The sequence below is a fragment of the Alternaria incomplexa genome, assembly GCF_024043165.1.
Source record: "Alternaria incomplexa strain BMP 0042 chromosome Unknown scaffold_6, whole genome shotgun sequence".
Classification (NCBI taxonomy): Eukaryota; Fungi; Ascomycota; class Dothideomycetes; order Pleosporales; family Pleosporaceae; genus Alternaria; species Alternaria incomplexa.
The window spans coordinates 1821746-1837131 of NW_026249855.1; the positions used below are offsets into that span (position 1 = coordinate 1821746).

The window sequence follows — 15386 nt, forward strand, 5'->3', positions numbered from 1 at the left end:
CTCGTCCGTTTCGAGAACGTGGGCATAGACGATGTTGCGGAGCTCTCCTGGCAGTGCGAATAGCCGGAAAGGGCCTGGTAACTCATCATGGGAGTTCTTAGGTTGGTCTGATGAAGCAGTTTCCGTCTGGGTTGCTGATGAGACTGCAAAATTCGACTGGAAGGGCGTATGATGGTCCGAAGAGCCCATGACAAAAGGATAGCCGGCATACTCAAACAATGAGGTCAGCACGGGCCGAAATACACGCAGTAATAGAGAGCTCATGACTGCCAGACGTTGAAGTGGTGGGTTGAGAGAGATTTCGTTTTATCTTGGTGAGTGTCAGGGATCATGAATCTCTCGGGATGCTCTGTATTAAGCACCCAAGCCTTCTTCTATGCGCACGAGCTCTAGAAAGGTCGGCGTACTTCTAGGCGGCAGCACATGTTCATGTCAGCGTCCGTTCACTGCTGACACATAACCAAATCACCAGGATTCACTCCCTCGTCATTCGCCATAATCCCGACCTCCCTCTTGAACCGTGACAGCCAGTTCGGAAAGTCTGCGGGTGTCTGGTTCCACGGGTCATCACCATCATACATGATCCATCGCGCCTGATGCTGTATCTCTTCATCGGAAGGGACGTGGCAATTCGGGTTCTTTGGTGAAAGCGTGGAAGCTGCCCATCTTCTCATGTCGCTGTCAAAGATCCGGTAGAAGTTGGTGTCGTCGGGTAGCAGCGATCGCAACCGACCGTACATGTCCGTTTGCGCTGTAGATTCGGGTGAGACTATGGGTTCTTCCGAGAAATTGGGAAGCGTAGTGAAGTAGTCGTGGGTTTGCTTGGATGGACTTGCGGTCCCGAGAGCGGAAGTGGATGCTTCTTTCGGAGGCGAGGCTGGCCACGAGAGGTCTAGTAATTCGCCCAAGCCATGATCTGCCGGGATATCGGTGGATAAAACATCAGAGATGCCTGCGCGTTCCCTGAAGAGCGAGATCCAATTCGTGCCCGAGTAGATCCCTTTGACGATCCAATTGGCGAAGACATCGGATGGAGTACTAGACTCCTGCTCCATGCGCCGAACAATTTGACATGCTTCGTGATGCAGTTGCGCATCGTCCAGTGCTTCACCCGTCGCCACGCGCTGAATCACGAAACCACGAAGCTGCGCTTCCAAAGGACATTGTTCGAAAAGGTGATCCTTGGCATTGATCCGTAGCGGGAAATGTCTGCTCTCGCGGGAAGATCGAACGGGCTGGAATCTCGCGTGTTCAGTCAGCTCATGTGAGGACATCATCAGGTCTCGTAGCCACGAAACTTCGTGAAGATGGTTTGTGTCTGGTCCGTGCATGACGGAAATAGTCTCGGCTGCGAAGATGATGCGACAGGCTTCTAGCTGCATTGCGTCATTGTCTGGCAAGTACCCGTGCTTGTCGAAATAACGCTGGATGAAGAACTCGATTTCGACTTTGAGTAGTTCGTATGCGTTTGGCGGGGTACCCCAAGATGGATCGCTGCCTTTCATGGGTATGAGGGTGCCTCTTTCCCAATCGATGAGATCTGAAAGATGTCAGTATGCATAACCCTTCAATGAGAAAATCATGGCTATCATACCGGGAGGAATAGCAGTCTCGACCAATGGTATGACCGATGCATCAAAACCCCAGTCACCTTGCCAACTGGCCATCGTAACACCAGACTTGAAGTGGTCGGCCAGATGATCAGTTCTCTCAAGCCATGTACTCATGGTAGTACCGCAAAATCCGCATCTTGATTTGACGTCAGGTATAGGCAACATCCAGCGCGCCATCGACCACTCGGAGAATTCGACGCCGTGCACCAAGCGCAGATGCTGAACAAGATGATCTTTCCGGTGGAAGGTTCGTTCCTGTAAGCTCCTCTCCTGGCATGCCGAGTAGTGGTGCGCTTCGATATGTTTGTCATCTGGTCGCACCTCGCCGCAGAAGACACAGCATTGCTCCCCGATCGACTCCTTGGTAGTACGAGAGCCTTGGAGTGCGCAGATCCATCTCTCCAGCGGTAGATGAAGTGACTTCTCATGACGCTGCCAGTCGTACTTGGTTTTGAAGACCTCAGTGCAGAACGTGCATTGGTACGGCATACCGATGGGTGCGTTTCTCTCCGTGTCAAGACGCCGGCGTCGGGTGGCCCGCTTCTTGCGCGGTGCGCGACGTAATTTGAGAGACGTTTGCGAGCCTGATGAGCAATGTCCCGAGAATTCACTCGATTGAGAGGTTCTTGCACTGCTTGCCGAAGACATGGCGTAAGGTGATTGCCAGGGTTGATGATACGTGAAATCTCCAGCATCTTCATCTAAATACATTTAGCATGAAAACCTCATTGCATTGAGTAGCCAGTCACTCACGCGAAGTAGAAGCCATCGCACGCGCAATGTCGCCAACAGCAGCAGGTTCATGCTCCGGCGGCGATTCCACCCAACGCTGCATAGGGTCTTTATGATTCGACGCCATCCTAACCGCAGGCGTGCCAGGTCTTGGAATGATATCAACCGGAGAAGTGGGCGCGTTCTTAATTTGCGGCGAGGTTGGGCGGACACTTTGCACTTTGCCACGTCGACGTGCATTCGCGAACCAATTCGTCAGCTGCGCTTTGTTCAACCCAGTACGGTCTTGGAGAGCCATCATCTCTCCCTCACTGGGGTAAGGATGCCTTTGATGAACAGTGAGCCAGTCTTTGAGCGTACGGATGACTTCTCTGGAGAAGCGACTGCCAAGTTTAGGCCGAGATATCGATGCGCTTGGCGTGAACGGTGACGAAGAGGCCGTTGAATGGTTCGAAAGATCAAGAAGTGACGGATCCATCATCCAGCTTTCATTGTACTGATTCGGCACCGCGTTCGAGGTTGCCAGTGCTTCGGAGAGGCCGGCGAAGCTGCCATCGCCTAGGGCGTGGTCTGTGGCGAACTGACTGTTTTGAAAGGCAAAGAAAGCATCAAGATCAGCTGGGCTGTCCATGTCGATGGTTACTCAAACGTCGCGAAACATGGAGAGAAAGTTTGCGGGGTAGGAGGATTGGTTCACTGGGACGCGCTAGATCGTGTTCGTGCTAACCGAAGAAGGGAAAGCGCACATGTCAAGTACGCCTTACTGACACGCTTACCGGGCCAGGATCCTCCGAGTCAAGTCAACGTAGAGAAAAGCTAAATGGGTTTGCAGCCTACATCGATATAAAAGCATGTAAGGTAGGTGACTCAACGTCATCGATGTAGGCTTCAGACCTATCTCACACAGTGACAAGATGGAGGGAACGACATTTCATTCCTCTACTTATTCAATTACCTGGTATCCAAAGAAGCTACTTTCGCTTCCGCATCACATCGCAAGACCTGCAGTCAGCTGAAGCCTACCACTGATACGCCTCACACTTGACGCTCTTGAACCTGTTCTCCACGCTCAAGTCATCAATCCACTGCTCTCCACCCCTCGAATCAATACTCATGGGCGACTTGTCCTCTCCACCTCCACAGCCAAAGTCGCGGTACCACTTGCAGTACGCGCCGCCATACTGGATAATCGAGAGTGGGCGCTGATCCGCAGGAGCAAAGTTAGCGCATTGCTGGATAGCGTTGATGGCGTTGTCGGTGCAGAACTGGTAGTGCGCTTGGTGGCAGACTGTTGTTGAGCCTGGAGGCCAGTCGCGCTTGGTGACCTCGTTTGCAGTCGCGCTAGCAGCTCGGCACTTCACACTCGCGACCACGTTGGTCTTCACTCCAAAGGTAGTGTGGTCTGTGGGAAGCGATTCGTGCTGCCAAGCTTCGTCGCCGTCCCAGCAGCCGGCTTCAAGGTAATACATGCACCATGTACCGTTGCCTTGCATGATGAAGTTGGACTTGTGGGCGACCTGGGGCGGGAAAACCATGCATTTGTTCGGGGCGTTGATGTACCAGCAGCCGGAGGCCGGGTCTTCGGAGCAGGCGAACACTTCGCCTACTCGAATGGCCCTGGGTAGTGTCCATGCGGGTGTCGGTTCCGTGTGGGTAGAATCGCGCTTGGTGATATCGTTGGCGTAGATGGAAGAGTCAACGTGGGCGACCTTTTCGATAGCATGGTCGTGGGGAACGACCTCCATCTCGGAAGTCACACCGGTACCTCCGCACCATACACTCGCGATATTCTTGATTCCATCTCCGGAAATTTGAGCCACATCCTCCGGCCCCGAGGTATGGCGCCAGAACTCGTCGCCGTCCATGCACCCAGCCTTCCTGTAGTATTTACAGAACGACCCCTTGGACTGCTCGATGTACATGGTGTTGTAGGCAATCTGCGGTGGAAGGTCCAAGCACTTGTTGAGTGTATGCATGATCCAGCAGCCATCGGCTTGCTTCCAAGAGCAGATAAAGAGATCGCCGACTAGAAGGGGTACGGGGCTATGTCCGCTCTCTGGATGAAGACGCTGAGTGATCGTGATGTCGGTGGCTGGAGGAGACTTATTCGGATATGTCGGGGCCTCGGTAGACTGACCTTCCTGTCGCGCAATGATCTCAGCGTAAGGCTGCGTACGCATACAAATGACATGAGTAAGGCTCTTGCCAATCTCCGAGGGCACGTCGTGGAAACCACCACTCCCCTGGTTCGACGCAACAAGGAAAATGGGGCTTTTGGATACATCGCAGCCGTCCTTATAGAACGAACAGGAGACGTTCTGGGTGACAGCCACAGCGAAGAGATCATGGGCAACAGAGTCGCCAAGCGGGATGCACTTCTTGGCGTCCCAATCGTCGATACCGAGCTGGGAGGCGCTGCTGAATAGAAAGGCCATGGCTCCAAAGTCGACCATCATCTCTGGTACTTCTCGCGTAAGAATTTCAGCGTAAGGCTTAGTACGCATGCACATGAAATGAGTAAGCTGCTTGCCAATGTCTGACGGCACTTTGGGGACGGCGTCGCCCTTGTTCGAGTGAACCTGGTACAGAGGACCCTTGGCTACATCGCAGCTGTTCTCCCAGAACCTGCAAAGGACGTTTTCGTGTACAGCCACGGCGAAAAGGTCGTTCGCAATGGAGTCGCCAAGTGGGATGCAGGTATTGGCGTCTTCGTCTTTAATACCAAACATGGCAGTCTTGCTGAATACTCTGGCAATTTCCGGGCCGTCCAAGTGTAAAGTCATCAGTACCGTGCTGTCGACAATGGGTGTAGTAACCGCCTGCGCATCGACAGTGGGTGTAGTTTCCGCTCGGGCATCGATAATCGGTGTAGTAGCCGCCCACGCATCAATCTCAGCATTAAGAGTATGCTTCTTCCCGCAAGCAACGTGTGTGATGTCGCGGCCAGTATACCCCGGGATATCCACATGCAAGGTACCGGGCCCAAGATTCGAAGCGCGGAAAATCGGGAACTTGGCTATATTGCAGGCATTGGTGTAAAACACGCAGAGAATGTTGGCTTCTAGCTGTACACCGATAACATCGTTAGCCACATGCTTGCTGAGCGCAACGCAAGCCGCATCGTTGTCGTCATAGATGTACAAGTCGGCTGTATCGCCGAAGACTCGGGCCATCTTCGTCTTCTGGTCTGTGGTTTGGAGGGATGTATCATCCGCTCGCGCTTTGACGTTGGCCCAACCGTCTTTCTTCCCGCAAAGGACGTGGGTAATCCTCTTACCAAGGTCCGCTGGCACGTCTCGAGTGGTGAACTGTTCCTTGTCGCTCGAAATAGTGAAGACGGGGTATTTGGCTGTGCATTCGTTGTCGTAGAATACGCAGAGAGTATGAGCTCCAAGAGTCGCACTAGTAACACTGTTGGAAACACGATCTCTTAACATAACGCAGGCTCGGCCGTTTTCCCTGAGGATAGCCATACGGCTCGTGCTGCTGAAGATTCTCGCAAGGGTTCCCGAATATGCCGTTGTAGCATCCGCTCGCGCTTCGACGTTGGCCCAACTGTCTTTCTTCCCGCAAAGGACGTGGGTGATCTTCCATCTAGCATCCGCTGGCATGTCTCGAGTGGTGGACTGCTCCTTGTCGGTCGAAATGGTGAAGACGGGGTATTTGGCTAGGGTGCAATCGTTGTCGTAGAAAACGCAGAGAGTGTGAGCTCCAACAGTTACCTTGGTAACATCACGGGAAATATAGTCTCCTAACCCAGCGCAGACTCGATCGTCGCCTTGCGTGTGGAGATCCGTGTAGCTTATGCTGCTGAAGATTCTCGCAAGGAGGTCCGAAGATGCCGTTGTAGCATCCGCTCGTGTCTCGATCGCATCATGGTCTTTTATTCCGCAAATGACGTGGGTAATCTCTTTGGAAGCATCTGCTGGCACGTTTCGACTGAAGTACCCCTCCGTGGTCGAAAAGGTGAAGACGGGGTATCCAGCTCGACTGCAAGCGTTGTCGTAGAACACACAGAGAGTGTTAGCTCCCATTTCGACCTTGGTGACATCATGAGACATGTCGTCTTTGAACCTAACGCAGGCCCTGTTATTGTCGCTGAGAACAGCCATGTTGCTTGTGCTGCTGTAGATCCTCGCTATTATTTCCTTGGCCATCGTTGTTGCAGAAGTGGCTGCCGGGCTCGCTTCGAGAGATATAGCATTCGCTCGCGCATCGATCTCATTGTGGGGGGCATTCGAAGGCCCACAGACAGCGTGGGTGAGTTTCTTGCTGACATCCAATGGCACAGCAATCCTGGTATAGGGGGTCTCGCTCTTTGCAATGAAGAGAGGCTTGATACCGCAGCCGCTCTCGTAGAACCTGCAGAGGGTATGGTCGACTAAGGCTATGTACGTCAAATGACGAGAGACCCCGTCGCGGAGTTTGATGCAGAGCCCAGCGAAGTTCTCTTGATACTCGAAGGTGTGGCCGGTGTCGCTGATGAGTCGTGCGATGGGCCCCGACGGTTCTTCGGCCGCGATAGACGTCGCCTCGAGGGACGTATCCGCCTCGCGAGCTTCAATCCCAGGAACATCGCTCCGCCGGTGGTCGCCCTTGTAACACCAGACATACTTGAACCGAGTTCCGTACTTCGCGTCGATATTGAAGCGGTGTTGCCAACCCAGAGTTCGAGCGATGTAAATGGGTTCGCCCTTGCAGTCCGAGTGGCGGTCGTTGTAGAACCTACACCTCAGACCTGGATCTTGAATGAAAGAATCGACATTATACGCGATATCGCTGTTTAGCTTCAGACAGTTACCCAAGAGCTTGTTGGTCATGAGTTGGCCTACGCCATGGCTGCAGACGACCAAGTATTGGTTATCCGGGGACGGGTTCATGCAGGCCCAGTCTGGTGAGACATCGGTGCCTGGCGAGACATCGGTGTCTGAAGCGACTACGATTTCCGGAGCGACCAAGATCTCCGATGAGGAAGGAACATCGACCTCTCGAGCTTCAATCCCACCAGCCTGGTACCACGTATCGTCATACCGACACCTCACATGCTTAATCCAAGTTCCCCACTTCGAATCAATATCGAATCGATATTGATGTTCCCGTGTCATCGAGTGAAAGATTTGTTTGCCGAGACATCCGTTACTGCTGTCGTAGAAATCGCAGACCGTATTTTCGTCTTGGAGGAAACTGTCGACGTGAAGCGCAACTGGATCTGACAGCCTCATACAGTCTCCCCGATGAATGTCCGCCATTTGTTGGGCGTGGGCCTGGGAGCAGACTACCAAGTACCGGTAGACTGAGGCTGAGTGAGGGTTCTGGCAGACCCAGGGTTTCTTTGCGACGTCGGCGTCAACCATTGTTGTCGGTGACCCGAGAGGAGAACCATCAGATCTACCCTCAATCTCCGCAACGTCCCTGCGCCACTGACCAATCTTGCACATGACATACTTGATCCGCTTTCCAAACTCAGGATCAATCGTAAAGCTCTCCTCTTTCTCGTACGTAATGGAGGTCCCTTCGATGTTGCCATTGCACTCGTTGCTGTCGTCGTAGTACCTGCACTGAATGCGCGCATTCTGAGTCATAGTTTCGACGTGGTACCCAACGTTATCGGTCAGCGACACACACGCGTTCATCCAATTGTTAGGGATGTTGTTGGCGCTGCCACTGCCGCAGATGGACAAGAAGTAGTGGCTCGCATCGGGGTTCATACAGGCGGAGGAAGATGCAACACCCCTGCGCCACTGACCCTGCTTGCACATGACATACTTGAGCCGGTTCCCGACCTGGGGTGGATACGAAAAGATCTCGATGTCCTCTGAAGTATTGGAGGACCACGCTTTATGGTCGCTATTGCACTCGTTGCTGTCGTCGTAATACTTGCACATGATGTGCGCGTTCTGAATAACAGTGCCGACGTGGTGCCCAACGGTATCGGACAGCCGCACACACGCGTTCATCCAATTGTTAGGGATCCAGTTGGCGTTGCCACGGCCGCAGACGATCAAGAAGTAGGAGTCCGATCCGGGGTTCATACAGGGGGATGGGGACCAAGCTGAAGTGTCTTCGGGTTGGGTGCGGTCGGCGTCGTGGGCGTCGTGGATGGGAAGAGGGTCATCGTCCTCGGCGTGCTTGATATCTTCCGCTCCAAGAACAAAAGGAGCATCGTCCAGAAGAGCATCATCAGCTCTAGCCTCGAGCTCACCAGACTCCCCACGCGGCGGCGCCTTATCACACCTGACATACTTGATCTGCTTGCCAATCGCCGACGGGATCCGGAAATGGTGGGTAAGGGTAGCGACGACGAAGTCGCTGTTGCAGTAGTCGCTGTCGTCGTAGAATCTGCACATGAGACCAGGGTCTTGAACCGTGGTTGTGACTTCATGCGCGACGCCGGCGGTAAGTAGTCCGCAGACGCCGAGCCAGGTCTTAGGCATGGTGCTCGTGTTGGTGTGGTTGCCGCAGATGGCCGCGAGCCACATGTCTGGCTGTTGTCCCATGTTGCATTCGGGGGCAACATACTCGAGGTCGGCGATGTCGGCGGGTTGGGAGGTCGGGATGAGGGAGACGGCAGTGGACTCGGGAGTAGGAGCGGCGAAGGCAAGACCAGCGAGGCCGATCAAGCCAGCGACGAGATAGTGAGCGTGCATGATGACTGCCACATTCAATGTTAGAAATCTCATTTTTCTCCGCATATGATGAGGTTACTTACCTTCGTCCAGCCAATCGCTCTTGACAGACCGACGCGGTCGCTAGCGAAGTTGACAGATGTAGTAGCGATTGTAGAGCTTCCGCGCAGATGATGGGACGGCTTTTGCAGCCAGTAAGAGAGGGCGAGTATAATTGAGAAGAGTAGAAGGTGGGTAGAAGAGAGAAGACAGGAGGTGACGGGTGGAGGATTTTATCCCGGTAAGAGAGCGGTGGGAAGGCGCTCGAAGACCAAGCGGGCGACAAACGGATATCCAGCGAGTGAGGGGTGGGTGGGAGTGAGACAGCAGGAGGTGACGGGTGGGCGATTTTGTCTACAGTAGGGAAAGCGGTGGAAAAGCGCTCGTTGAACGCCGCTGAGGCCTGGCGGGCGTCTGGACAAACGGAGCGCCAGCGAGTAAAAAGTAAGAGAAGCGAGACCCTGACGAACGAAGACGAAAACGAGGTGTGCTTGGCCGAACGTGAATATTTTGATCAAGGCGCAAAGCGTATGGCCCAAGATCTTTGCAATCGAAATGCGGCGGTCGACCGTAATCTCATACTACCCGCGATACTCTGATGGTCTTCCCAGGCCTGTATTAGGTTGCTTGTACGATTCCATCGGTTTCCAAAGCTTTTCGATCGACCTGACCATCTTCTCCAGTAACCCGCAATTGGCACAAGTACTGTCCATTTTTGGACCCGGAGCCATTGGGACAGTCTGCTGTCCTCGCGGCGCATGTATAGATGTGCACGAGTGCTGGCGTGACTACCTTACCCTTCCATTCCGCACTACTCTACGGGTCAAGGTCGCGATTAATATTGTACTGGCGATACCCAAACCCATCCATCGTGACCCAATGACCCAGCGCCTCCATCTCAGCCCACACCTGCGGATAATGCTGTTTGATCCAAGCCTCGACGCGAGTTTGCCTCTCAATATTAGCCGTGCAATTGAACCAACTACCCAGACTGCTTCATCATTAGCATACTCAACACCTCAAAACTAAGAAAGGGAAACGAGACGTACATCTGCAAATCAGGAGTAAACCCATACTCCTCCTCCACAGATTCCACAAGCGCCAACGCCTCATCATGGTTATGATTCCGCGCAATAGCGCACATGTACGCTGTCCAAATATTCTTGTCAATCTCGACATCCTGGTCTTTCAAGCGCTTCCAGATGGATTTGGCGTGTTCGGAGCCAAAGTGCATGCCTTCGCTTGATCGGAAGGCGATGGCGAGACTGTTGTATGTGGGACCTTCTTTGGAATCGCAGATCTCGCGCCAGAAGGAAAGGGCTTTGCGGTTCTCTCCGGTGGCGGCGTATGCGAGCATGAGTGAGTTGCGGAGTTTGGTGTCCATCTCTACGTTTAGGTCGAGTTTGAGTTGGTTGTGCGCTAGTTCGAGGGACTCGGCATCTTGGCAACGGGCAAAGCCAGTGAAGGCTGCGACGTAGACGTCTCTTGTTGCGGTGTGAGTCGGGCTGACATGGTTGCGCATGTGGAAGAAGACGTGGCAGGCCATGTCGGAACGGTTCCTGGCGAAGAACCCGTTCATGATTGGTATGCGGTCCTCTCGGGGCGTTTCGACGAACACGTTGCGCAAGATCTGGTAGCCATCCCAAGCGTCTGCGGTGCTAGTCTCGCCATCCAGAATGAACATGGAAAGCGCCTTCTGGATGATCGTCCGCTGTTCTGGAGAGTATTGATGTGCGTGCACTTGGAGAAGATCCATGGCGTCGTGGATCTCACCCCTCCGCAGATGCAACAGCGTCAGCGCTGCGACAGTTTCTGGAGCAAAATTGGCCTTGCGCTCGTGCAAGTCGTCCACCATGGCCATCAGCTCATCGAAATGATGCTGTTTTGATACGCACAGTGCTTGAATCAGCTCATTGACGACTGCGACACTGCGCTCGTCCCCAGAAAAGCTACCCTGCAGGTTGAAGTAGGCAGATCTGGCTCCATCGAGATCACCGACGGAGATGCGGTATTGCATCTGCATCGTATAGGTCGTCTCATCGGGATGAATGCCAAACTTCTCTCCCAGTACAATATAGCGCTCCGCCAGGTATGGGTCCTGCTTAGACATACAATGCTCTACCAACGCATTGATGGTCTCGGTGTCCGGGCGGATTATAGGGACTTTGGGATCCTTTTGTCGTGCTTCGTCATTTCTGCGAATCAGCACGTTGATCATCCGAGCGATTTCATCTGGACCCTTGCCAATAGCAGCAGACCAGAGGAAGATTGCATCCCACTCGGGTTTCGAGGGCATGTCAACCTTGAGCATGCTCGCTACCACCTGTTGGCCGTAGGTAAGATCGCCTGCTGCGGCGCAGGCCTTTAGCAGAGCAGAGCTGGTGCCGCCTGATGGCTGCGTAACCTGGTGGCCGACTTTGGTGTGAACGGGTTGCGAGTACCAAGATTTGGCTCGTTCCAGATCTCCATGCTCAGCGTAGAATGCTACTAGTTTATTTTGCGCAGGCCTGGTCAATGGAACTGAGGCTTCTGTGAAAGCATCCACCGTTTTCGAGACCTCGGTCAGACTGTTCTCCCGGATGATTCCTCCAAGCACTGTGTTCCAGCTAGAGACCACGGCGCCACGTATCAAGGCATTCGCTGTCTTGTCGTATTTGAACGCATTGATCGCGATATCCCTTGCTTCAGTAGCCGCACCGAACGCGGATAGAACTTGGATACGCCTCGAGTCGATGTACATCTTGAAGGGGACTTTCAGTTCCTTGGTCTTCTTCTTTCCAGCTTTCTCGGGTTCTTGTTCCTCAGATTTTACCAACTCGTCAACCACGAGCCGCCCAAAGACCATGTGCGCTTTCCCGAGAGTTTCCGGTCGCTTCGACGTGTCCAGTAGTTTCTCCAGGATATTATCAAGGTCTTGCCGATATAGCCATGGCTTCCCGTCTTCTCTTAGGGTCTCCAGCAGATATTTCAGTGCTTCAATCGCGGTCCCCACATGCCAGTCCTCGAATGTCCCTTTTCTTTGCGCAAAGAACTCCTTGATCGCATCCGCAACATCCTTCGGTGCCGGCGGCCTGAGGTCATTCGCCCGCTTATATGACACCTCAGCCATTGTATTCAGACCCGGTGGCGCCTCTGCAGGCTTGAGCTTCCGCTTTTGCTTGAACAGCTCCCCAAAGAAAGTCCGCCGTTGCGTCTGGGGCAGTAATCGGGCGCCATGTTGGGTGATGACGCGGGGTCGGACGGCTCGGTAGCGGCATCCTCGGTATAGCAGAGGCTCGTTGGCGATGATGTTGCGGAAGACGAGGCGGGTCAAGTGCGAGGGCATGGCGGCGGCGACGTTCGCTAAGCGCAGGACAAAAGTGTGGTGACGTAGGTTGGGCGTGCAATTGGCGCACGGTGGGAAGGGTATCTAGGCGAAGAAGGCGTCCATGGGGCAGAGGAAGGCGCACAAACGGTATATACACGAAAAAGATAGGATGGAAGCGGGATCCAGTGGCGGCGACGGAGAGTGAGGGGAGCAATTGCGGGAGCTCCTGCCTGCTGTGAAATCCAATTGCGCTAAGAAAGTCAACTTCCGACCGCCGAGGCCGCATCTCGAAAAGTCACGACGGCAGCGACGACGACGCCAACACCACCACAGCCACCAACATGTCGATAACACGGTTACCACTGCGGCCACTGCCATCCATAAGCACGACATGCATGCGCTACTTCTCCACCGGGTCCCATAAGCAAGGTGCGCCCAATTCCCCTCCCATAAACACGACCCCATCTTCCAACGGCCCTCCTCCACCACACCTCCCACCCTCTAACCACGCCCAGGCCCCCAAGACGGCATCCTCGACATCCTCGCCAGCAGCACCGCCGCCGCCCGCCCACCCCCAAACACAAACACCGCGCGCCCGCGCACCGGCCCCTCCCTCACAGGCATGGCCTCAACCATGGGCCTCTCCGCCAACATGCCACGCGAAGTCCTCGAATCCGACCGCGCGGCCCAATACCAACGGCAAATCTACCGAAAATGGCAACCCGGCGACGTCTACGCGCCCCACGACCTCTCCGGCACCGAGCAGAAGAAGTGGAAGTACGGGCGCAAGAAGCCGCAGCAAGACGCCTTTGACGTGCTAGGCATAAATCCGATATTGGAGTATAAGAACTTTACCATGATGAGCGAGTATATGACGGAGATGGGGAGGGTTAAGCATAGCAAGGATACGGGGCTTAGGCCGAAGAATCAGAGGAAGGTTGCGAAGGCGATTCGGAGGGCGATTGGGTTGGGGTTGATGCCGAGTGTGCATCGGCATCCGTTGGTGTTGAAGAAGAGTAGTCCGTCGAGGTTTTTGTAGGAGGGACAGGGGGTTGTATGATAGAGGGAAATTTGATGTGTATGTTTGATATTTCAAGACGAATGATGGGAATGTGGTATTCAATAAGCTCATCTTCATCCGCAGTGGAAGAGATTGAATAGATATACAAAACCGTAAGATGCCAAACGACGCGAAGAGCAACAATCTCCCTACCCCAACTAATACCCCGTCTCATTCTTTCCCTGCTTCTCAATCCACAAGCTAATCATCTTCTGCTGCGCATGCACAATCTCCATCGCATAATCCTCATCATAAAGATCATACCACCCAGGACTCTCATGCGGCGGATCCCCCGCCCAAACCATCCCAAACTCATTCGCCTTCTGCGTCTCCGGTCTCCAGATCCCGCCATACGCCCACGGACTCGTCCCGATATACGCACCCCCATTCCTAAACTCATCCATAACCGCTCCGATGATGGTTGTGAAATAGGCGTCCTTGTGTGTGGTACTCGCGTCACTTAGATAAGGGTATTCTTTGTCTTCATTCACCCAATTATCGCGCGCCATGCCGAATTCCTCCAGGAAAACTGGTTTGCCGATATCGATAGCCCATTGACTGCTGTTCTTCATAAAGTCACGCGCGAAGTCCTGGGCAGCGACTAGATTCGCGTCGCTGGCGTTGTACATGTCATAGACGCCCCAGTTCTGGACCCAGCAATGGGTCGTCGCGTAGTCGACCGTGGAGAAGTTGTGCACGCGCTTGAAGTAGTATTCGCCTTGTTTGCTTTCCAGACCGACGCTGATGAGCTGCTTGGGGGCGAGGGACCGGATGTAGGCGGAGATGCGGTCGACCCAGGGGAAGAGCAGGTCGTTGGGGTTGGGCTCGAGGAAGATGTTGTAGGGGCCTGTGTAGCCGAGTTGGTCTGAGGGCTGGGGTTCGTTGGCGAGTTGCCAAGTCATGATTGTTGGGTCTTCGGTGTAGAGGCGGCCTGTGACGGTGTTGCGTCGGGACATGACCGTCTTGATGTGGTCTTTGTACCATTGCTCGGCTTGCGTGTTGTTGTAGATGAGGTTGGCGAAGGAAGTGAAATCGTCGTATGGAGCTGCGTTGACGCCTTCGACAGTGTAGTTTCCCCATCCCGTGCCAGGGGTTTCGCGCTGGGGCGGTGCAGTCTGGTTCCAGCTTGATGGATACGGGATCGCAGTGTTGTTGTTTGCCCATGATACGTACTGGGCAAATCCACCGCTCCACTGCCACTCGTTGTTGAGCGTCATGGTGGCGCGCATGCCGCGTTTCGACATCTCAGCAAGACAGATATCAAGTCCCTCGAAGACGTCCTCGTTGTACTGGCCGGGTGACTCCATGAGCGCTGGGTTCATCCTGAAGGGCTGGGGTGTTGGTGCCCCTTCTGAAGCAGCCATGATGCGGAGGTGGTTTATGCCTTTCGCAGCCATCTGATCGAGCTCTGTAACCAAACGCGAGTAGTTGCCGCCTGCTTTTGGACCTGCGGCAAGATTCATGCATGCCCAGTAGTTGATGCCTTGAATAAATTAGCCCACAACTTCTAGGGGATAGAAAGATGTCCTTACCAGTAAGATAGTACAATCCATCGCCATTATACAGCCTCAATCCATCCACATAGACAAAGTCGCCGTCCGCAATCGCACTTCCATTATGGCTCTCACCCCCTCTCGGCAGCACAGAGCCCGCAGCCAACGAAGCGAACAACACCTGAGTCACGACTTTCATCTCGACAATCCAAGGATAAAAATATGGCTTGAACAAGCCATCACCAAAGGCTCACATCAAAGCTTATATATCCATCCGCCTATCCCGAAGCCGCGGTCCGACTATGCATACCACGTCCCCAAGTGCCGGTTGACATCATATGCGGAGCAAGAACACCCCGACGATGCTACTTTCTCCATCGGAGTGGAGATCGTCGCTGTGCGATTGAGCGAGGTGTGGTAGTTCTTCCGAAAGTCATGTCATTGCACGATACACACGCGTATAGAATGGTAGTGACGAAATGGCTCGGAGTGTGGATCTCCGTTGTAGCGTTGGAG

At 53.9% G+C, this 15386-nt stretch overlaps 4 protein-coding genes across 4 annotated transcripts; all 4 read right to left on the reverse strand.

Annotated features, from left to right (window-relative positions):
- Window positions 1-443: 443 nt before the first annotated feature.
- On the reverse strand, window positions 444-1667 carry J4E90_005165 (uncharacterized protein; the record flags this gene model as incomplete). The annotated part of the gene is made up of 2 exons (XM_051434721.1): window positions 444-1540; window positions 1661-1667. The coding sequence occupies 2 exons, from the start codon at window positions 1665-1667 to the stop codon at window positions 444-446; spliced, it is 1104 nt and encodes a 367-aa protein (XP_051291977.1).
- A 1697-nt stretch (window positions 1668-3364) lies between these two features.
- J4E90_005166 (uncharacterized protein) lies at window positions 3365-8992 on the reverse strand (the record flags this gene model as incomplete). Its single annotated transcript, XM_051434722.1, has 1 exon — window positions 3365-8992. One exon carries the CDS (start codon window positions 8990-8992, stop codon window positions 3365-3367), a length of 5628 nt encoding a protein of 1875 aa, XP_051291978.1.
- A 1000-nt stretch (window positions 8993-9992) lies between these two features.
- On the reverse strand, window positions 9993-12335 carry J4E90_005167 (uncharacterized protein; the record flags this gene model as incomplete). The annotated part of the gene is made up of 1 exon (XM_051434723.1): window positions 9993-12335. One exon carries the CDS (start codon window positions 12333-12335, stop codon window positions 9993-9995), a length of 2343 nt encoding a protein of 780 aa, XP_051291979.1.
- Window positions 12336-13535: 1200 nt separating this feature from the next.
- J4E90_005168 (uncharacterized protein) lies at window positions 13536-14840 on the reverse strand (the record flags this gene model as incomplete). The annotated part of the gene is made up of 1 exon (XM_051434724.1): window positions 13536-14840. One exon carries the CDS (start codon window positions 14838-14840, stop codon window positions 13536-13538), a length of 1305 nt encoding a protein of 434 aa, XP_051291980.1.
- Window positions 14841-15386: the final 546 nt, after the last annotated feature.